Source organism: Myotis davidii, unplaced genomic scaffold, assembly GCF_000327345.1.
Source record: "Myotis davidii unplaced genomic scaffold, ASM32734v1 scaffold217, whole genome shotgun sequence".
Taxonomy (NCBI): domain Eukaryota; kingdom Metazoa; phylum Chordata; class Mammalia; order Chiroptera; family Vespertilionidae; genus Myotis; species Myotis davidii.
Genome location: NW_006290034.1, coordinates 8,210,170 through 8,234,777, shown reverse-complemented (window position 1 = coordinate 8,234,777; position 24,608 = coordinate 8,210,170). Strand labels below are relative to the sequence as shown.

The window sequence follows — 24,608 nt, the reverse complement described above, 5'->3', positions numbered from 1 at the left end:
TTAAATCTGCACACTAAACTGGGACTTTCACTTCCCCCAACTTGATTCCAGATTAGCAGTAGTGATACTTTCCTATTTTACTATTTCTCTCTATTCCCCTTTCTGGAAATAGAGGCCTTTTAACTCTCTGGAGAAAGTGAATGATCAAAAGAATCCTCTAAATGTTGACATTTGGGGATCATTTCTAATTAAAAAGATTGCCTTACAGTGAAGTTCACCAGCTCATAAGTTCTTCTATTTCTCACACATGATTCTAAACAGTTTTTATTGTTTTTAATTATTTAAAAAATTAAATCCTCTCCCAAAGAGTGAGGATATTTTTCCTATTGATTTTTAGAGAGAGTGGAAGGGATGGGGAGGGAAAAGAGAGAAAGAGGGAGAGGAAGAGGAAGAGGAAAAAGAGAAACATAGATGTGAGAGAGACACACCTACTGGTTGCCTCCCACACACTATCCAACTGGGGGTGGGGGTTGAACCTGCAACCCATGTCCATGCCCTTGATCAGGAATTGAACTCGAGCACCCCTCCCCCTCCGTGCGCAGGCCAGTGTCTAACCACTGAACACACTGGCCAGGGCTTTAAGCAGTTTTTAAATATATTTAAATAAGAATGGATGGAAGGATCATCTCACATTTGGAGAGAGCCATTGTCATATGCCATACATTTTGAGATATGTTGAGAATTCTCAACTCCTGTCTCTCTTGTCTGCCAATATAGAGAATGGAAAAGTTGAGTTATCTTTCTCAGCATTCCTGGCATTAGGGTAGCTCTGATCCACAGTTTATGGCCATAAAACAGAAGTGGAATTCTGCTTTGTGGGTGATTTTCAGAAAGCTTTTGCCTTCCTGATGAAAGGGACAAATGTTGCAGGTGTCAGCCTTTTTTAGCCTTTCCTTTCTTGAATTTGGTTGTGATGCCTGGAACTGGGACACCATAATATGCCTATCTCTCTATAAAGCCAATTTCTCCACTAACACACTTAGATTCCATCTCGTGTTATCTCGCCAAGGACATTGCTTCATCAGTTTGTCCTTTTCTGCTGATGTCAGTTTTTCAGTCTTTAGTAGTTATTCCTATCAGTATTTCCATATTCTGCCACTTTTTCTATCTTTTAAAATAAAGAAAATACAAAACCTTTCCTTCAATCTACTTTTCCTGCCAACAGCTGTTCCTATGCCTCTTTGCAGCAAAATTTTTTGTTTTTAAATATATTTTTATTTATTTCAGACAGGGAGAGAGAGATAGAAGCACCAGTAATGCGAGAATCATTGATTGGCTGCCTCCTGCATGCCCCTACTGGGGATCAAGCCTGCAACCCGGGCATGTGCCCTTGACCAGAATCGAACATGGGACCTTTCAACCTTCAAACCGATGCTCTACCCACTGAGCCAAACCAGCTAGGGCTGCAGCAAAACTTTTAGAAGTATGCTTATATTTGAAGAGAGCCATTTCTACTGTCCCATTTCCTCTTAAATATGTACACACTTGACAGCATTCTACCTAAATTTTTTTTCAAGGTCACCAATACCATTGCTTTACTAAATCTAGAGGTCATTTCTTTTTTTAAAATATATTTTATTGATTTTTTACAGAGAGGAAGGGAAAGGGATAGAGAGTTAGAAACATTGATGAGAGAGAAACATCGACCAGCTGTCTCCTGCACACTCTCTACTGGGGATGTGCCCGCAACCCAGGTACATGCCCTTGACTGGAATCGAACCTGGGACCCTTGAGTCCGCAGGCTGACGCTCTATCCACTGAGCCAAACCGGTTAGGGCTAGAGGTCATTTCTTGGTAATCATCTAAATACTGTATATATCAGCAACATTTGACTTGGTTGATAATTCCCTTAATACATTTTACTTACTTGGCTACGAGGAGACCACATTTTTGTAGTTTTCCTTCGACTACACTGATTACTTCTCAGTCTCATTTGCTTACCTTCCTGGTCCATTATTTACAGCTACAGTCATGAGGCCTTAAATAACATCCATATGCTGATGATGTCCACATTTATGTATTTCTCAATATTCTGTACTTTCAGGTTTATCTATTCTACAGACTAACAACGCTACTTGAGTGTCTGCTTTATCAAATATACTTAAAATTGAACTGGTTATCTTCTCCAAAACTTATTCACTGGCAGGCTTGCCCATCTCCATTTGTGGCCAGTGCATTTTTTTTTTCCTCCTGTTGTATAGGTCAGATATCCTGGCACCATCCTTGACTCCACTGTGTTTTCATACCCAAATCCAAACTTTTGAAAATACTTGATCTGGGGATCAAGCCTGCAACCTGGGCATGTGTCCTGACTGGGAATCGAACTGTGACCTCCTGGTTCATAGACCTACGCTCAACCACTGAGCCATGTGGGCCAGGCTGATTCCATGTTTTATTCACAGAGTCCCGAGGGCCTACCTAGAATAGGACAGATGGTCTCTGACTTACGATGGTTCGACTTACAATATATTGACTTAAAGTATTTTGATCTACTGATATGTGGTGTGATAGTCTCTTGTAATGCTGAGCAGTGGCAGTGATGTGACCTTGGCCAGTTGTAGGCTAATGTAAGTGTTCTGAGCTCTTTTAAGGCAGGCAAGGCTAAGCTATGATGTTCAGTAGGTTAGGTGTGTTAAATGCATTTTTGACAAGATATTTTCAGCTTACAATGGGCTTATCAGATCATAACCCCATCGTAAGTTGAACATCTGTATTTGACACAGATTTAGACATTTCATTCACTAGAAGATATTAATTAATTTATATATAAGGAAAAAAGATAATAAAGTTGCCTGAATATAGGAATTATCAATTCTATGTGTGTCTTTTCATAAAAATCAGTTTTAAGTTCTATAAATAGTTGAGGGCCCTTTGCTCTATCTCTTAATTGGAAGCCCTTTCTCTTTTAATTGGAATGTTTTAATCCTGTTGCATATAATGTAATGATCAATATGGTTAGGTTTAAGTTTGCCATTTACTTTTCGTATTTTTTTCTTTTGCACTTTGTTCTGTTGTGTTTTTTTTTTAAAAAAAAGATTTTTATTGATTTCAGAGAGGAAGGAGGAGGAAGAGAGAGATAGAAACATCAGTGATGAGAAAGAATCATTAATCGCTGCCTCCTGCACGCCCCCCACTTGGGACTGAGCCTGCAACCCGGGCATGTGCCCTTGACCTCCTGGTTCGTAGGAGCCACTGAGCCACGCTGTCAGGGCGATGTTGTTTTCTTTCCTGATATCTTTTAAGTTAAAACTTTTTTTGGTATTTCATTTTATATCCACTTTTGGCTTTTTAAATTATACCTCTTAATTATTTTCCATGATTGCATTAGGGCTAATGCAGCTTTAACTTACAGTCTACTTAAAATATTGTACTGTTTACCACTTCACAAATATAGTAACCTTATGAAAGAATATAGATTATCAAACCCTTATCCTTTGTACTAATGCCATATCAGTTATTCATACATACGTTATAAACTTTACCATACAATACTTAAAAAAAAGAAAGGTATCTTTGAAGGAACTTATGAGAAGGGAAAACAAAATCCCAGTCTTTTATATTTACCCATTTATTCCTTCCTATATATGAGTTACCATCTCTTATTATGCTACTTTGTACTGAACTATATTCTTCAGCATTTCTTGTTTTGCAGTTCTGTTGGGAATGAATACTTTCAGTTTCTGTTCACTGGAATATCCTCAGTTTAGGAGGATGTTTGCACTAGTTATAGAATTCTGGGTTGACATTTTTTTTCCTTCAAATTTAAAACTGTCATTACTTTTTATTCTGGCCTTTTTTTGTGTTTAATGATATTTCTGGCTGCTTTTAAGATTTTCTCTTTTTCTTTGGTCTTCACCATTTGATTATGATGTTTTTAGGTATGTATTCCATTCTATAGATTGTGTCTATGGTTCTCAGAGCTTCTTGTATCTGTAAGTTTATGGCTTTTATCAAATTTGGGAAGTTGACCGTTATTCAAAAAATTTCCCCCCGCTTCTTGCTGTCTTGTGGGACTCCAAGCACACATATATTAAACTGTTTGACTTTGTCACACAGGTCTCTGAGACTTTGTTCATTTTCTTTCAATCTATTCTTTCTTTTTCAGACTTTAAAACTTCTTATTTGCGTTCATTTTCACTAACCCTTTCCTCAGCCATCACCCATTTGCTGCCATGCCCATCCAGTGAATTATTTCAATTATTGTACTTTTATAGAATTTCCACTTATTCCTTTTTTTAATAGTTTCCATTTTTTTCTGCTGAGCTTTCCCATCAGTCCACTTGTTAAGAACCTGTTTTCATTTAAGTTTTGAAAAAGTGTATGATAGCCCATTAAAAATATTAGCTTAATAGAATATCTGGACTATCTTGTGTAAGTTTTTTTTTTTTTGAGTATTTTCCTTTGAGTCATACTTTCCTGTTTCTTCGAATGCCTAGTAATTTTTATTGAGACTTGGATATTGTGGGTAATATATTATTGAAACTGGATTCTCCCTCTCTGCAGACTCTTTAATTACTGTTCTAGGGGGCAGTTGAATTACTGGTTGATTGATTACCTTTTATTTTTTTTGTAAGCTTGTTTTTACACTTAGTTAGGGATGGTCTGTGGAAAGCCTAAGGTATTTCCCAAGCCTGTAACTTGGTTGAACTTAACTTCTAAGCTCTGTTTCTTGAAAGATCATATGAAGGTTTTGTTTTAGGCTTTGTTAGGACAGGATAGGCCTGGGGTAGAAGTTTTTCCACCTATAGTTATTTTCCTTTAAGATGTGGCCTTTCTGGTTTCTTAGGTAGATGCCTGGGAGGGGAACAAAGTCCCTTCCCCCACTGGCTCAGCTGGAATTCTGTCGGCCAGAACTGCTTGACCTCTGGGTGTTTTTTCTTCCATAGTCAACTTTTATAGCAGCCGCAAAACCCTACCCTGTACATGTGTAGCACAGACATTGCACATGGCTTTGTGAGGGATTCACTTCCTCCTCAGCCTCTCTCGGCACAGCTCCTTCTGTTCCAGGGCCCTGTTCCATGGATTCCAGGTGCTTAGTAGTTCCCAACCCTGATTTCTGCCTCCTCGGCTCAAAGAAACTTTTGTACTCTGCTTGGTCTCTAACTCTCTGTGCCAGGTTTCATGAAATGGTCTACAGACAGAGAGGCAGGCTGATTGTGATTCTCTCCAAAGGACTGCCGAATTTCTCTGAAAAATGAGTTTGGCAAAGGTTTCCCGATGACTGAATACAATTGCCTCATATATTTTTGTCTTGTTTTATTGTTTTTGGTGGCAGGGCTAGTGAGGTACCCGTTAACTCTGTCATGGCTGCGAGTGAAAGTTTCCTTAATATTTCCTATCCCCTATTGCAGTTTGTGTACACTAGTATAGTTAGAGAAGGGTATTTGTGGATTATTTTTGAGCATCAATATGGTTTGAGAGTTGTTGCTTAAAACCTGATGTCAGGCATTTTAAAGAGTAAGATGGTTTATCATGGTGGTCCTTTGAATAAAGCAATGTAAGTAACATTTCTCAAAAATTTTTTTCCTAAAGAAATAGCTTCTTGGAATGTGCCCTTAAATTAAAAATGGGATGGATTGATGAATATCTGTAAATAAGCTTTAAAGTAGATATTTGCAATCTTAGATATATAAGTACCTAGAGAGCTTTAAAAGAATACTAATGCCTTAGTGCTACTCCAGACTGGTTAATAAGAACCTTTTATTACATTTTGGACATCAAAATCTTTTAAAAAGTATTTTAAGAATACTGGTAAGTCATCGTAGGTGGTTTTAGTTTTTCAGTGAAAGTAGATAACTACTTTAAGAAGAACCTTTGCCAAATTCATTTTTGTTTTTTCTGTAAATTCTTCTAAAGTTAAAAAAGCTTTTCAGATGAGATCCGAATAGCTGGTAGAGATGACATAAATTCATATCTACTGTTAGTCCTCTCAGTGAGCTAGGTTTAGAGCTATGATGACAAATCAAGGTTTCTGATCTACACATACTGTCTTCATAAGGTACATTTATCATCAGAGAGAAAGCAGCTTGTTTATTGAACTTTTGCTAATATTTGGGTTAAAAAAAAAGTCATCCTGAATCAGAACTCTAATGTAAGTGCACTTGAACAATTTTTAAGCAATTTTTTTTACTCTTACAATGTCTTTTCAGGGTTGGGTCAGATGGGGAGGTACTGGTAATTAAAAGTTGCTATTGACGTAATGTATGTGTGGCCAGCATACAATGCTGATCATTTAAGTAAGCTTTCAAGATTTACCTGTGCAGCAGTTCTTCGTGTCCAGAATCTTAATAATTTCCTGTTTAAATGTAGTTTTTGTTTTGGCTTTAAGGTACCAGTTTTTGGAAGAAGCTTTTCAAAACCAGAAAGGTGCAATTGAGAATCTACTAGCTAAGCTTCTTGAGAAGAAGAATTACGTTCATTTTGCAGCTACTCAGGTGCAGAATAGGTAAGTGTTGCCTTAAAACTATAATTTCACTTAAAGGATTATTAAATACAGTGGGTTCAGTTTAAATTTTTAAAAATATATATTAATACTAAGAATATTTAAAAATATTAGTTTTTGGAGGGGTAAATGGTGTAAGTTTGAGTTCGGAGTATAATATTTGTTAAGTAAAATTTAATTGGCCAAATTTTTGAATAATCTTTTAGGATACATCTTTGATTGTTTTATAATTAATAAGACTCTAGTCTTTGTAAACCTTAATTAAATGTGAAAAATGCAATTAATACATAAGGAATTGAATTATAAATTAAAAAATACAATCCTCACCTGAGGATATGTTTTTATTGATTTTTAAAGAGAGAGAAACATCGATGTGAGAGAGAATCATTAATTGGTTGCCTTCTGTATGCACCCCGACTGGGGGACAAACCCACACCTATGTATGTGCTCTGACCGCGAATCAAACCTGCAGCCTTTGGTGTAGGGACAGTGCTTCAAACAACTGAGCCACCTGGCCAAGGCTGCATTATAGAATTTAACTAGAGACAATGGACGACACAGGAGAGAGAATATGAAGAGGGTGGACAAATTTATTTTCTCATCTGTAAAACAAGCATTAAAAACAGTACTTCTCTTAAAGTATTATTATAAGATGAATATATAGCACATAGTAAACTCTCAAATTTTTATTGTTGCTATTATTTTTATCAATAACACCATTAGTATTTAAAAAATCCTATTTTGGTTCATTTCTAAGTAAACCAAATTTATTGATAAGTGAATAGATTAACAAAATGAGGGCCCTTAATGTAGGAAGACTAGCACTTTGAGCTGGCATAATTAAAACTTGTATATTTCTGGGTTTATGAATAGGGTTGATAGATGCTCATTATTCAGATTCACAAATACTAGAACTTTTAGGTACTTCTGAAATATTAAAATTCATTTATGATTATTTAAGATGGCACCTAGTAGATACTAAAAAATATTAAATAGATGAATGAATGAATGGTACATTATATGTTAGAAAGTAGAAAATTATATATTGGACAGTAAGGTGGTAGAATTTTCATCTTAAGTTGCACATCCACTGAGTGGCCAGATTATTATGACCGGCCAGATTATTATGACGACCCTATCAGTACAATGAAGTGAATTAGGATACATCTTTGTATTATGGATACATATTTGTATTATGCAAATAATAATAATAATAAAAACTTGAGAATATTTGCTTAGGAAGTTTTCAATATTCAGTATTTTTGGAAGTGTCAATGAAGTACTGATGGGGTGGTCATAATAATCTGGCCACTCAGTGTATATGTAAATATACAGACACACTAATCATGGATGGATGGTTCTTATGGATATGTCAGGGTGTTTTGGGTATGTTGATATGTTGTGGGTGATATTGGAGATGATAACTGTCTTATAAATTACAGATAGATGTCCTTTTTAGAGAAGGGACATGAGTTGATTCACATGGCAGTCTGATATTTTTGTCTATATGTTTTATACATATTTTGTATATATGTTTCTGAATTTATGTAGCGAAATAGAGCAAGAGGTTTGTTTTATAAGATTGTAAAGGGTTGGGGAGATTGATGATTTCATCTGCAGAAAACTTTTAAACAAAGGTATTAATGATGCTTCTCCGAGACATATTTTTTGATGCCCTTTCTCTATTTTTCTTCCTTCACAATTGAACATATAGTAGACATGCTTAAATCCAATGAGAGTCTGAGTATGGCTAACTGCTCTCTACTTTCAGCTTGCTTAATGATTTCAATCTTTGGCCAAAATCATTGTAAGTTTGAGTCCCATATGTCTTATCATTAGTAATCAGTACTCCCATTTTAAAAAAATGACTTTAAGGACAGAATTGAATAAAATTTTTAAATAAGTGCCCACACAAGCCCTGATATACAGACAAAAGAGAGAAAACTATGTTATTATGATTAAGTGTATTAAAGTCCTCAGATTTGAATTTGGCAAATAAAGATCAATTCAGGAGTTGAAAGTGTGGGTTATAGTTTGTACAGAAGTAGAATGAGTTTGAAGGCTTCCTTATGGTTGTTTAATATTTTATTTATTCATATTGGTGGGATTTTCCCCTATTTATTTTGTAAATAAAATATGCAACCAAAACTTTTCTAACCACAGTGGGAGCTTATACCCATTTCTAGAACATCTAACAGCTATTTTAAAAGAATGGATTGAAAATGTTTTATGCCTTTAACTATATACAATAAGAAACCATTTTGAGAAGATTTGTGAAAGAGGCATACTACAACCTATATTTGAAATGGTTAAGTTAGAAATGAAAATTAATGATTCTAAGCTTAATTCCTATTATTTGATAACTTAATTATTGGTTGCAACATTGTTTTTTTGCACATTGTTCTTCAAAAGCATTAAGATTAAATAGAACCAGTGTGCCAGATTTGATACCAGCAATCATTGATGTCAGATATTTGTATATCACATTCATGTCATGGGAACTAATGGAGATTACCATCTAGATTAATAAACTGGCCTTTATGAATTTAATTTAAAATGACTGAATATTTAATCCATTCTTAGTCCATATACATAACTTGCTTGGACCAAAATGAGTGATCAGGTCTGCTGAAACATAAGTAATACATTTTGGCAAAGGTTTAATTTTAATTGCTCGGTTAAGTGCCCAGTTGAATTTCTGTAAGTTGATGATTTAGAGATAAATTGATAACCTAATGATGCATTTCTCTTATTCAGGATAAAAGAAGTAAATGAGACTAACAAACGAGTAGAACAGGAAATAAAAGTGGCCATTTTCACCCTTATCAATGAAATTAATAAGAAAGGAAAATCTCTCTTACAGCAGCTAGAGGTACGGTTCAAAGCCAAAATCAAACAAAAACTGCTTCTATTTATCTTTAGCTGTTTTTTAATGTTTATTGAAAAGTCTTTTAGATTGGTTGGGGGGGAATATGGAAGTCAACTAAAAAAAATTTTTTTTTTAAAATGTTCTATTGATAAATAGACCTTTTTTTGAGGTAGTTACTTTGCACCACAATTTAATAACACTGATTTTAGCTGTATAAATTAGTATTGTCCTCTTAGGAATTAAAGAATTACTATTAAAATGTGATGTAACTGAAGACAAAGCTAACCCATCACATTGTGCCACCTACCCCCCCCCCACCCCCACCTCCCAAATTCTCAATTTAACTTTTACATACATATATGAATGTATATTGGGAGTCTGCTTGAGTCATTTGCATGTTTCACTTAATTTAAAAAAAAATTCCATAGTTTTGCAAAAAGTGCTGCTCATTTTGAAATTTGTAAAATAGATTTTTACTGATTTTTTTTTAGAGAGAAAGCAAGGGAAAGGGATAGAGATATAAAAACATCGGTGAAAGAGAAACATCAATTTTCTGCCTCCCGCACACCCCCACTGGGGACTGAGCACACAACCTGGGCATGTTCCCTGACTGGGAATCCAACCCGTGACCCCTTGGTTTATGGGTGGACAATTAACCATTGAGCCACACCGGCTGGGTGAAATTTGTACACTTTAAACTTTCTGATAGTTTTGTTATATTAGGTCTTTGTTTTACATATTTGAGATTAATATGTAGATATAAATTTCTAGATGCGAATTCAATCAATTTGTGAGACCCAAATTAAGTTTTAATCAAAGATTCATCATCTTTACTGACTATAGTTGATTGGTTCTCAAAATTTTGTGCTCTTCAGTAGGCTTACATGATATGGGGTTATATTTTCTGCACTGTTGAACATATATTTTTTTCCAATGATTTCTAAAGAGAGTGGAAGGGAGGGAGAGGAGAGAGAGAAAGAGATAGAGAAGCGCGCGCACGCGAACATTGATGTGAGAGACACATCAATTGGTTGCCTCCTGCACATACCTCTACAGGGGGGCAGTGGTCGAACCTGCAACCCAGGTATGTGCCTTCATTAGGAATCGAAACTGCAGTCCTATGGTTGGGGTTCACCACAACATGAGGAACTGTATTAAAGGGTCGCGGCATTAGGAAGGTTGAGAACCGCTGCTCTAACCGCTGACCCACACCAGCCAGGGCTTACAGGAGTATTTTTTTTTTTTTTAAATATATTTTATTGATTTTTTACAGAGAGGAAGGGAGAGAGATAGAGAGTTAGAAACATCGATCAGCTGCCTCCTGCACACCCCCCACCGGGGATGTGCCCACAACCACGGTACATGCCCTTGACCGGAATCGAACCTGGGACCCCCCAGTCCGCAGGCCGACTCTCTATCCACTGAGCCAAACCGGTTTCGGCTACAGGAGTATTTTTTGATTACTTCATAAGTATTAACTTCATTACTATTAACCTCAAATTTTCCATAGTAGATGTTTTTCTGTTATGTTTCTCGTAGAGCACTTAGAAATATTAGACACATAATTACATACAAGTGAAAGAAATGATGTCAGTGTAGTTTTATTTCTGAATTTCATCCTTCTATTGAGACACATTGTGATATTAAAAGTTCTCTAACGCATATTGTTAGAGTTTATGGTCTCTTTCCTGATACACATCCAGCCAGTTACACTTAACCCTGATAGATTTTTATTTTCAAAAGGACCATGGGAACAGAGAGAGCAGTGGGCATGTAATGATTTTTTATATCTTTTAACTTACTGTAAATACATTTTAACGATAGGTCTAAAATAATGTTTTTAAACCATTTCAAGAACTTTAGTATTAAAAGATGCCTTTTAATGCTAAAGTATACATAAATACCTAATGTTAAATGTGATACACTCTCCTAATGTGCTGATAATTTAAACAATAGATGTTTTCTAGTGTAATATGTTTCTAAATTTGTAAAATAGAGTTTTTCCTAAGTTTTATAAGAGGGATGATTTCCAGGGAAGTTGTCAAACTTCTGTCAGTTGAATATTGTTATTCATTGATTTTATATTATAAAATGGGCAACTTGTTTTCTTAGAGAAAAAAATTGTCTAATAAATCAAGTTGAGTCATTTTTGAACAAAAGAAAAAGAAAAAGTGGTTAAGAGTGAAGTAGATAGGTTGTTTGCTGTGCTGAATGTCAAAGGACATAGGACATCACCTATCCTTTCTGGGAGTTTTACTTCCCAAAAATTCAGTTTATTTTTTTCCTTTGAAGCATTTTCTCCAAATTAGTCTTTCCTTCAACCCTCACTTACTCACTTGTTCTTTATGATTTTTTGTCAGATCAAAACTTTCCCTAATCTCTACTCTTAGAGCTTGTGGAATTTATCTCTCTCATTTTGTCTGAGCATTTAAGAGAAGAGATTTGAACATTAGCTTCATGCCACACCAGTAGGTGGCACTGGTAACAGAAAGTTTTCTTCTGCCTGAAAGTGTAGTGGGTTAAGATTATATAACATTATTTCTAAAAGTCAACTCATTAGGCTATATACTTCGTATAATGTATTAGCCCAGTGATTTTCAACCTTTTTCATCTTACAGCACAGATAAAGTAATAACTAAAATTCTTCGGCACATAAAAAAATATTTTTTGATGATCTCACCTTCCCTCCCCCCCTCTCCCTCTCCCGCGCCCACCAAAAGGTATACTTTTGATTCATGCACATTGGATGGCTATTGTTGTGTTGGCTGTTTCATGTTTTATTTGACATTCTAAGGGAAAAGAGGTCAGGTATTGCATGTTCTAAAAATTCTTGTGGCACACCAGTGTGCTTGCTGTGGCACACTGGTTGAAAATCTCTGGATTAGCCTGATGGAAAGACACTATAACAAAAACATTTCATCTTTTGAAGGAAAAAAGAGATATAAGTAACAGTTTCTCTAGAGAACGAAGTTTTAGTCCCACGTTTGTGAGTAACTTTTCTTTTGATCATAGGCTCATTAAATAATGAGGAACTTGTTAACTTATATGTTAAAAAATATATATGTAGGCATTGTGCTCATTTTCTTTAATTTTTAATTTTTATTGATTTCAGAGAAGAAGAGGGAGAGAGAGATAGAAACATCAGTGGTGTGAAAGAATCATTGATCAGCTGCCTCCTGCACGCACCCTACTGGGGATCAAGCCTGCAACTGGGCATGTGCCCTGACCGGGAATCTAAACATGACCTCCTGGTTCATAGGTCGACACTCAGTCACTGAGCCACACTGGCCAGGCAGTATTGTGTTCATTTTCAATAGAAATAATGACTTGATTTTTTTCATGTAGAATTCTTGGGCGACCCTCTTGTTCTGTTTCAGACTGTTACAAAAGAAAGACAGATGAAGTTAATACAGCAGCAGAATGACATCACAGGCCTCTCGCGGCAGGTGAAGCATGTGATGAACTTTACAAACTGGGCAATTGCAAGTGGCAGCAGCACAGCCCTCCTGTACAGCAAGCGGCTGGTGAGGCACATACTGTCTTTATTTTTCTGTAGGTTGACTTTGTTACGCATTTGGGAACGGCACCTGTTTAAAGTGTAGATTTTGAATTTTGGCAAATGTATTCACCACCACATTAAGATACAGAAAATCTCCACCACCCAGTCAGGTTTCCTTGTTCCCCTTTACCCCAGGCCCTAGGCAACTATTAGTCTGATTTTTGTCTTTTCTAGAATTTCATATAAGTGGAATCATACAGTATTCTGTTTTGAAGATACCTAGTATAGTATGCATTTTATCATCAGAAATGGCAGAAATGCACGCATGTGCATTTGATTGCTAATATAGGTAGTCTTTGACACACTGATATTGTTTCATTTGAGACTGACACTGTGGGGCTACATGAGCTTTTATGTCTTTATCTTTTGTTTTTTTAAGTGATATTTAATTTTAAGACTAATGTGCATTTTTTTCCCTTTAAGATTACTTTTCAGTTGCGCCATATTTTGAAAGCTCGTTGTGATCCCGTCCCTGCTGCTAATGGAGCAATACGTTTTCATTGTGATCCCACCTTCTGGGCAAAGAATGTAGTCAATTTAGGTGAGAAATAATTAGTTTTATGAATATAACTTAGAACACTGAATTAGGAGGAGGAAGTATCTAAAGCAAATTTTATATATTGAAAGTTTTTTAACTTCACTTTAGAAAATATGTTTTTCATTGGAAACTCACCTAAACTATATGTTCATTATATCTTTAAGAATGTTGAGAGTCTCCTGTATAGTTTTTTAAAATGTGTATCATTTTTAATATTTCCTGACATCTATTAAATTGGCATTGACTCTTTCATTGAAACTTAGCAAATGGGTCTTCATTCTCTGGAAGAATTTGTTAGATGCTTAGTAGTTTGTATATTAATTGAACCGAGTCGTCCTCTGGAGGAGGATGTCCAGGATGCTGATGTGTCTGAAAGTTGTGTCCTGAGGAATGTTTGAAAGATAAAAGTAGCTCTTTTCACATGGAAGAGAAATGGACTTTGCTTTTGTTACTTCACAGTGTGGACCTAAGGACCATAGGTGAAAGTTACAGAGCGACAGACTAATAGCTCAGTTTAAAACAAGGCAAAATCCCAAAAACTTTTCCAACTATTAGAACTGTGTACAGAAGCTATCAAAGTAGAAGTGGACAGTCTTCTATGAAAAAGTAGTCTTTGTGTATATTCAGATTTGGCTAAAGCCTTAGATCAGGCATCAGCAAACTGTTTTTGTGTGGCATGGTAGCTAAATTTGTTTTTTACATTTTAAAGAGTTGTAAAAGCAAATAGATAAAAAACGAAGAACATATGACAGTTCTTATGAAGCCTAAAATATCTGGCTTGTTATAGGAAAGGTTTGCCAACTCTACCTTAGGTCAAACCTTCCTAAAACTTGCCTGCTGTTTTTAGAAAGCAGTGGGCTCTGATTTGGATGGAGGAGGGAAGAGCAAGAGAGGTACAGGGATATTGATATGAGAAATCAGGAAAAGTGTCATTTCTAAGGACGTAAGTGGTTTAAAACATTCAGTATTTCCACAGAAGACAGTTTTGTAGCAATGCAATACTCTGCCCTGCACATTTTGGCAATTCAAAAGCAGGTGGAATCAGCAATAGTAATCTTGAGTATCCTTGAATCTTGTCAAAGGAGAATTGATTTAGACCAGCGGTCGCCAACCTTTCGGACCTCACGGACCACCAGTGGTCCGTGCACCACCGGTTGGCAACTGCTGATTTAGACTGACTAGATGGGCTTCCTCTAATAACATCTCTTTCAACTCTTAAATTTTCTGTAAATCTACGTAAATAAAGCATAAGGGCAGGTAATATATCTGAGCAATCAAAAGCCGATTATTTGTCTTTGGACTATACTAGGTTTCTGATCTTGATCATCTTTAAACCTAGCTCCCATCCCTGCTATACTGTTGGAAGCTTTGAGTGCTGAGGGTTGTCAGAGAAAAGGAAAAGATATTGATTAATCTACAAAGTAGATTTATTTGATTATATGCAAATTATTCTCATTTTTTAAATTCTCCAGGTAATCTAGTAATAGAGAGTAAACCAGCTCCTGGGTATACTCCTAATGTTGTAGTTGGGCAAGTTCCTCCAGGGACGAACCACATTAGTAAAACTCCTGGGCAGATTAACTTAGCACAGCTTCGACTCCAACACATGCAACAACAAGTGTATGCACAGAAGCATCAGCAGTTGCAACAGATGAGGATACAGCAACCACCTGCTCCTGTATCAACAACGACAACAACAACACAACAGCACCCACGACAAGCAGCTCCTCAGATGTTACAACAACAGGTGAGCGCCGTATCACTGCATTATTGGTACAAATTGTGAAGCCCTCAGGGCTACATTCTGTCCTCCATAAATGAGTTACACATTTCACGTGACTAGCATGGAGAAAACTGGACGGTCAGAGTTTAAATATTTGTTCTGGGGATCGCAGGGATGTTGGGAAGTGTGAGGAAGGGCAGTAAGTAAAGACTTACCATGGGAAACAAAATTAACTCACCAGTACACAAGTTTTTATTCCTCCAAACTAGATCTTTTTTGTTTTACACATACATGTGATTTTAGGCCAAAGAGCCAGATTATTTTTGCCCAATACTGATATATTCATTTTTTAAAAAAAATATATTTTTATTGATTTCAGAGAAGAAGGGAGAGGGAGAGAGAGAGATAGAAATGTCAATGATGAGAGAGAATCATTGATCGGCTGTCTCCTGCACGCTCCACACTGGGGATCGAGCCCACAGCCTGGACCATGTGCCCTGCCTGGGAATCGAACTGTGACCTCCTGGTTCATAGTTCTACACTCTACCACTGAGCCACGCTGGCTGGACCTGATAAATTCTTTAGGCATTTGTTCAAATCATTCCCATCCCTGTACCTCCCTTGTTCTCTCCTCCCCCATCCAAATCAGAGCTGTTAATGTAGGGTTGGATAAGTTAATGCTTTAAACACACACACAGACTGAGAGAAGGGGCTTGGAGCTAGAGATGAGGAGAATGACTTACACTTTTACTTTATGTCCTTCTGTATCCTGACAAGTCTTTTTATATAACATTTAATGATTGAAAAGAAATCTATAAAAACTATTATTATAGAAATGCAATTTCTACCCTTTGTAGCCTCCAAGACTGATCAGTGTGCAAACAATGCAAAGAAACAACATGAACTGTGGAGCTTTCCAAGCCCATCAGATGAGATTGGCCCAGAACGCTGCCCGAATACCAGGGATACCCAGGCACAGCGGCCCTCAGTACTCCATGATGCAGCCACACCTCCAAAGACAAGTATGCCTAGAGTTACATTTGTAAGAGTCATACAATTTTAAAACTAAAAGACATCATTTTTCTTATCAGTTGGTGGGGGGAGAGTCATTGATACCTTTAAGAATTAAGACATAAAATTTTGTATTCAATTTTAACAACTTTGATGCCATTAATCCCTCTATTTACTATGGGGTGAGGATCCCTGATCTAGTCCAGCCAGTTCATTCTGTAGATCTAAATAATAAAGGAGCTTGTTATTTACCCAAAGTCACAAGAGATAACGGTAAAACAAGATTAGAACCATAGTTTCCAGAAATTGTTCCTCTGCTCTTTTAATGTGACATTTTGAGCCGAATACAGTTTGTTTTGAGAACAAAACAATGCATTTTTAAAAATTTATTTTTACTTTCTTGCTTCTCTCTACTTAGTATTGTTCTTTTTGGGATGTAGATATACCCATCCTTAAAAATAAATGTATTTAGGGACATGTTTTTTACTCTTTGTCTGAATAGTAGGTTACCTTTGTATAGGAGGCATGATTTTAAAATGAAACTACTTTGATACAGGATTTCTAGTTATGAAAGAATGCAGTTTATTTTATAATAGTTGGAGTGATGTTTCTTTTAAAGGTTTTTTTAAAAAAACATTTAAAAATATATATTTTTTATTGATTTCAGAGAGGAAGTAAGAGGGAGGGGGAGAGAGAGAGAGAGAGAGAGAGAGAGAGAGAGAGAGAGAGAGAGACATCAATGATGAGAGAAAAATCATTGATCAACACCCCCTACTGTGGTTCGAGCCTGCAACCAGGCATGTACCCTCGACTGGAATCGAACACGGGACCCTTCAGTCCAAAGGCCGACACTCTATCCACTGAGCTAAACCGGCTAGTGCTCTTTTAAAGATTTCTTAAGACCATCAGAATGATTGGGAGGCCTCATCAGAAACAGGTTCTGAGCCATACCCACTGAGTCAGAATTTCTAGGAGCGGCTACTCAGAAATGTGTGAACGCTTACTGACTCACACCAGTCTGCACACCAAAGTTAACGTACTGTCCTTCCACTTTTGAAGAATTAGTGCTCTCTCACATTTAAAGATTGACATTTAAAAGTTACATTATAAGTTTAAGTTTAAATAGTTCCAAAGGACATAATTTCTGGCATATTGTAAATATTGACATTATGAAGTAAAACTCTTACATTTTATTCCAGTAAATGAATCCACTGGCATCCCAAATACCACAGCAAGCTCCTTTTTGAAAGTCAAAATTTTACGCTGGGACTTGAATATCTCTTCTACTTTCTCTGTAGCATTTTGTAAAAATATGTATATTTATGTTAGATAAAGTTATAAATCAATCAGTCTTTGCAGTTATTCTGCAGGAAAAAATGTTTATTATAAAATAAAAATTGTTAAATTTCCAGCCATAGTAAGGCTATTATTAAACTGAAACTTCTTCTTTGGACCAAATTTGTATTACAATTATTCCTATTCAGTTTTTTAAGCAGCATATTTATTTACATGCTTTAAGAATATTAGAAAACATAAAGAGTAAAATTCTTTTAGATCTACATTTCTTTTTGAGAAAAATAGAGTCTTTTCAGTTATATGTGTTTGTTATTGTTAGAGTAAGTCAGAATTCAACACCAGTTTTTATTACTAGCTTTTTTTTTGTTTTCATGTGATGCTCAGGAGACATGTTCACAAAAAATTGTGTCTGGGAAATATAAGAATTTCAATTCTTTGAACATTTTCTAGGTTATCAAAGCTGAATGTATCTCACAATGAGCTGTCAAAACTTTAAAATATCTTATCAATTGATGGCTTTTCAGGTCTTCCTTAATTTTTGTTGCTCATCAAATAACAGAACCCACTTAAAATTTGTTACACAGGTTTTGGTCAAGCACTTGATCAACAGTGTGACAGCTTTATTGCACCTTTACTTGTCTCTCCTGCTTGTTTTTACCTTGGGGCAATGTGCTAGATAAGATTAGGAATGGGTCAGAGGTTTGCTGTGTTTTTGTGGGGAAGGGTAGTTGCGAAATAATGAAAAAAGAACTTGTAGACCACAGCACATTCTTAGGTAAATTGGGTTTTCTTTAGAAAAAAGTACATATGATTGAAGCTCTGAGCATTAATTGCCCTAGAAGTGTTCACCCCCCCCCCTTCTTTTAAAAAATATATTTTATTGATTTTCTACAGAGAGGAAGGGAGAGGGATAGAGAGTTAGAAACATCGATGAGAGAGAAACATCGACCAGCTGCCTCCTGCACATCTCCTACTGGGGATGTGCCCGTAACCAAGGTACATGCCCTTGACCGGAATCGAACCTGGGACCCTTGAGTCTGCAGGCTGATGCTCTATCCACTGAGTCAAACCGGTTAGGGTGAAGTGTTCACCCCTTAATACATGGAAAGCCTTCAGGTATTACTGGGGGGCCAGGTACACCCTTTGGAAGAGGGCAGGAGCTACAGAATCACACTCACCAGCCACCTAAGAACAGTGCTCTATGCTTTAGGGTCCCTACAGTATCCCCGAAGTTTAGAATTTTACATTTTTTAATGTTTTAAATGATTTATATGTGTATAGAAATTTATTTTCCAAAGCTTTTCATCTACATGATCTTAAACGATCCTCATAACAGCCTTACAATGAGACAGATATGTTCATTTTTGTTCATCATTATTCACATTTCTAAATAACAGATTATGTCACATGTGTTAGAGTCAGGAATTGATGTCATATTTCTGTTTGTAGAGACATTATTTACATATAAATTATACAATACACAATTAATTCCTTTTATTTTTTAAAAAAAAGAGTCACAGAGGAATGTAGACAAAACAGTGGCTTTCAGGAAATGCTGTTTGAAAACTTGGGGGCTTCCAGATCATCTGTTTACATGCATCTTTGTTCTGAATAAGATCATGTCATCAGGCTGACGGGTTGAAAATTATTGTCAAGTTTGGCTTTTCCTAAATACAACAAAAAAAAAATAGAAAAATGAAAAGGCTGAGTTAAATTATTATTTATTTCCTGTATAAGTTTGAGAGGGCTTACTTTTTTGTTTCTCAACCATAGTTATCAGACCCTTGTACCATCTAACTTAAATTAAAAATTGTTGTCGAGGTTTATTCATATTAGGGTATCACTGCTGATTAAATAATGATAGCATCTTCTTTCCTAACAGCACTCAAACCCAGGGCATGCTGGACCCTTTCCTGTTGTGTCAGTGCACAACACCACAATCAATCCAACCAGCCCTACTACAGCTACTATGGCAAGTGCAAATCGAGGTCCCACCAGCCCATCTGTTACAGCAATAGAGTTAATCCCCTCAGTTACCAACCCAGAAAACCTTCCATCGCTACCAGATATTCCACCCATACAGGTTTGTATTTAAGTTTAATGAAAGATTTAAAACCTTGTCTTAATTAGGGATTTTGAGTATATTTTTCTGGTTGTTGTTTTTAAGTTGAGGCATTTTAAATTTAGAATATATTTGAATTTTTAAAAGTTACATTGTGTTAAAACTAGCAATCCTCAATATAACTCCAATATTATTTAAAAATCATGAATTCATTGTAAATTATTTTAACCTGATTGCTTTCCTGATGTTAGGAGAGATCTTTTTTGGCTAAGCAAATTGTAGTTGTGTTGGCACTAAGAGTACTGGGCTATATGGAAATTTTTGTACTATATCTGTAAAAAATAAAATTGCTGAGTTATAAGCTTATAATTTACAAAGAACTTTAACAGATATTAGTTTAATGCTTGAAATCATTTTATATGATATTAGAGGCCCGGGGTACCTCAGCCTGGCCTGCATTCTCTCTTGCAATCTGGGACCCCTTGGGGGATGTCTGGTGCCCTTCAGTCAGCTGAGTGACGCTTCCACTGTGGGAGGCACTCACCACCAGGAGACAGCTCCTGCATTGAGCGTCTGCCCCCTGGTGGTCAGTGCATGTCATAGCAACTGGTCCAACGATCAACTGGTTGACCGGTTGCTTAGGATTTTATATATATAGATGTAATATATCTACTTTATGGATGAAACTAAGAGGATAGTGACTTTCTCAGAGTCACCCAGTAAATGTGTTGGGAAAGTTGTAGTTCAAAATCTAGATTCCTGATTACAAGTCCAGTTCTCTCCCTAATATTTGTAGAGATTGCAGGGAGATAGTTTGGGATTGGAGGCCTGGAAAGCTGTTAGTTTTCAGAGGCTTTGGGCAACCAGAGAGAGGTGTGTACATGTTTAAGGAGTCATTTTACTAAGCACTATGTATGCTGAAGTCCTGGGCATTAATGATCATCTATCTATATATAAAAGGCTAATATGCAAAGTGTCTCCTTGGGAGTTCAATTGGGAGAGTGGGAGTTTGATCGCTTGCTATGACGTACTCTGACCACCAGGGGGGGGCGTGGAACATGGCGGGTGACTAGCGGCAGTGGTGGGGCACTGAGGGAGCAAGGGAAGGAGGAGGTGGGGAGGCGGGGAACTTGATCAGCCCTGATCGCTGCCAGGCCTAGGGACCCTACCCATGCACGAATTTCTTGCACTGGGCCTCTAGTGAAAAGATAGACAGGACTTGATTCCAATTCTTAAAGAAACTTTCAAAAGGAGAAGGAAGGTTGCTAATGTCACACTTATCATAATTTGCTAGGGTCACTCTGACCTTGGTCTAGTTTAGTGGTCGGCAAACTGCGGCTCGCGAGCCACATGCGGCTCTTTGGCCCCTTGAGTATGGCTCTTCCACAAAATACCAACTTCTGCGCATGGGCCACGAAGTTTTAATCGCACTGTACATGCTCGCCCATGTGGTATTTTGGTGGAAGTGTGTATGTCCCACATCTTTGAAAAGTTGGGCATCATAAGGGAAGAAGGCACATATACTTTCCTTGTCATCTTGCCCAGAAGAGCTATGAGGTCAAGACAAAAAGCTCTGGAATGTGTGCCCTCCAGTGTTTAATTTTTTAAAGTGGGCAGAGAATAGAATCCATATTTTCTCTGATATACCTTCTCTTATTAAAGTTATTTACTTTTAAAAATTGAGATATAATTCACATACCATAAAACCCCACTTTTAAAAATGTACAGTTCATTGGTTGTTAGTGTATTTACAAGAGTGTGCTACTATCACCACATAATTTCAGAACATTTCATTACCCCAAAATAGTGGTCGGCAAACTGTGGCTCGTGAGCCACATGTGGCTCTTTGGCCTTTTGAGTGTGGCTCTTCCACAAAATACCACATGCGGGCGTGCACGTACAGTGCGATTGAAACTTTGTGGCCCATGTGCAGAAGTCGGTATTTTGTGGAAGAGCCACACTCAAGGGGCCAAAGAGCCGCATGTGGCTCACGAGCCGCAGTTTACCGACCACTGCCCCGAAAGAAACTCTGTACCCATTAGCAGCCACTCTCCAAACTGGTTTTCACGTAGCTGCACCATTTTACATTCTCAGCAGCAGTGTGTGAGGATTTCAGTTTCTCCACATTCTTGCCAATACTTGTTATTGTCACTTGTGTTTAAAAGGAATTAGAGGTGTTACACAAAAGCCCAGCCACAGTAAGACATAGTTAACTATATGAACCAAAAATAGAAAGGGAAACAACGTATTATCTCTGGAAGAACCACTTTTTCTCCTATCCTGTAGTTTCCATGGTATAGTAAAAGGAAACATGGGAAGCTATACAGGAAGCAGATGGGGTAGCATTAACTATGTAACAAAGCAGAAAATAAATGCAAGGGCCATTTTGGATATTTGGTAGAATCTTTAGGTTTTCTATATAATATCATGTCATCTGCAAATAATGACAGTTTTACTTCTTCCTATCCAAATTAGATGCCTTTTCTTTCTTTTTCTTTCTTAATTGCTCTTGCTAGGACTTCCAATACTGTGTTGAATAAAAGTGGCAAGAGTGGTCATCCTTGTCTTTTTCCTGATCTTACAGGGAAAGCTTCCAGCTTTTCACTGTTAAGTATGATGTAGCTCTGGACTTATGATTTATGTCCTTTATTATGAGAGGTATGTTTTCTCTATACCCACTTGGTTGGTAGTTTTTTTCACTAATGGGTGTTGAATCTGTTTGCTTTTAGAAGAGTCCTCCCTTGCCTCTGATATGTTTTGAGCTGCTTTATTCTGATTAGCTTTCTGTCAGTCCAATTCTACCTTGGTTCTTGGATGTATAGTTTCTTTCACAGTTTCTGCCTCAATGCCACGTTTTTCTGTTTTATATTCATGAAAACAGTGTGGTTTTTGAGAGGAAAGGACAGCAAGTAATAAATGTATGTGTTCAGTTTTCAAAAAGTGATCTTGCCTCTAGCAGGAGAGATTAAAAGGGACAAGTGTGGATACAAACAGACGAGCAAGAAGGGTAGCAATTATTTAAGAATAATTTGGTGATCTCTTATATGGAATACTATAAACTTTTACTTATGGTAATTTTCACAATTAAATAGTATATGTTTGCTATTTCTTACATATATATTTTCTCATTTCATCATCACAGTTCTCACTATAGATAAATATTTTAAAGATAGGAAATTGATGTTCCAATTGGAAATCAGGCCAAAGTCAGTGCCAAGGCCTCTATCTTGAATCTACAGCCTGTTGGCTGCCCCTCTTTGTGTGTGTAATGAGGGACCTTGTATCTCAGGCTAAGGGCTTTCTGTTGAGTATAGACAATTGAGAGCTTTAAAGTGAGGTATTGACATTAAATTTCTATTTAGGTGAGTGGTTTTGGGGGAGCTATGTTTGTTGAAATAAAGGGAGGAAGACGGGACAAGGATGTTGGAAAACAGGGTCCTGCATGAGTTTTGAGTAAAGGCAGCCATGTCAGTGTGTCAGTCCTGTTTTCATAGCAGAACATAAAGAGCTTAGTGGATCGCTGGGTCTGTCCTGACCTGCCAGGTGTTTGTTGCATATTATTATGGCTTTATTTACATCAACTTTATACTGTGTGGAGCCTCAGGGAGCCTAAGGAAGCAATAGTTAAGCCGACTTAGATGTAGGCTAATCTATTTATTAGGAAACTGAGCGTAAGTGGTTATGTTAATTAAATGAATAACATCTCTGTTTAATCAAAGCAAATTTATCTTTTTTGTTTTTCTCTTTAGTTGGAAGATGCTGGTTCAAGTAGTTTAGATAATCTACTAAGTAGATACATCTCAGGCAGCCACCTACCCCCACAGCCTACAAGTACCATGAATCCCTCTCCAGGTCCCTCTGCCCTGTCTCCAGGATCATCAGGTAAAACCAACTGAGGTACTGCCTCATTTCTTTAACACCTTAACAAAAATTGTCTCTCAGAATATGCATTTGGGTTCTTCAGAAAATTAGAATCAATAGGAGATTTGTGCACAGGTGGGAAGCGAAAGAGAGAGAGATGTTAAGGAATAGCTCGTGATTGTTGGGGCTGGCAAGTCGGAAGTCTGCAGGTGGTTTGCCATGCTGGAGACCCAGAGAAGAGCTGATGTAGCCTTGAGTGTAGAGGCAAAATTCTTTCTTCCTCTGGTCATCTCAGTCCATCAGCAGCCTAGCCAGGTTCTAGCCAGGATCTCCAGCCAGGTTGGTCTCAGTCTTTTAAGGTTTTCAACTCATTGGATGAGGCCCAAACACATTATGGAAGTTGATCTTTTTTACTCTAAATCTACTGATTTAGGTGTTAATCACATCTTAAAATACCTTCATAATAACATTTAGACTGGTGTTTGGACAAACAACTGGTATTATATTCTAGCCAGTTGACGCACCAAAGTAACAACCTCATAACATATATGTTTTTTCTGACTGCTCTATTTTTCTTCAAATACTTTAGGCATTCTTCAGCTAACTGAAGTCATAGGAGTTTCTATCGTAGTGCACACTGTTCAGAACCCCAGTGTGCCCCTCTCCGCGGCTTTATTCATGTTCATTGCTGGACCTGTAGTTCCATTTACTTTCCATGTCTTATATTTTATGATATAGATCATCAGCTGAAGAATTCTTTGGTTTCAACCCAAGTTCAAAACACTTGGTAAAATAATGAAAAGTGGAAAAATTGTTTTAAAAAAAGAGTTGAGGAAAGGCAAGTGAATTTTCCAATGGTAATTTTAAAACAAAAACTTAAATTTATTGGAAACTGTTAAAAAGGGACCAGTCAAGTCCATGGGATGTAGCTCTCTTCCGAAACCCAGGTGTTTATTGACCTTACCAAGAGTGAATGATTGAAGCAGCTCCCCCAGATTTATGGTGCAGAGTGGTTATGGGATATATTTTTCTGGTATAAATTAGATGTTATTTTTTTCTTACTAAAACAGATTACCTCATTATTTCTAGAGAAAGAATAGTTCAAATTTAAATGTGGGTTTTGCATGAGATGCATCATTAATAGATTTTTTGAGTCATAATTTTTGAGGCTTAATATAATTATTCTAGAACTCTGAAAAAAAGAATAAATAATAGGAATATAAGTAGTATATTTATCAGATAACGTA

At 36.8% G+C, this 24,608-nt stretch overlaps 1 protein-coding gene across 1 annotated transcript in view; it reads left to right on the top strand.

Annotated features, from left to right (window-relative positions):
• TRIM33 (tripartite motif containing 33) overlaps positions 1–24,608 on the top strand; it is a 42,829-nt gene that overhangs the window by 5,533 nt on the left and 12,688 nt on the right. Inside the window, exons 4-11 of the mRNA XM_015563533.1 lie at positions 6,329–6,445; positions 9,200–9,314; positions 12,689–12,835; positions 13,294–13,411; positions 14,881–15,155; positions 15,989–16,153; positions 19,321–19,521; positions 23,250–23,382. Of these exons, the coding sequence (XP_015419019.1) occupies positions 6,329–6,445; positions 9,200–9,314; positions 12,689–12,835; positions 13,294–13,411; positions 14,881–15,155; positions 15,989–16,153; positions 19,321–19,521; positions 23,250–23,382 (1,271 nt within the window). The remainder of the gene's footprint in view (positions 1–6,328; positions 6,446–9,199; positions 9,315–12,688; positions 12,836–13,293; positions 13,412–14,880; positions 15,156–15,988; positions 16,154–19,320; positions 19,522–23,249; positions 23,383–24,608) is intronic.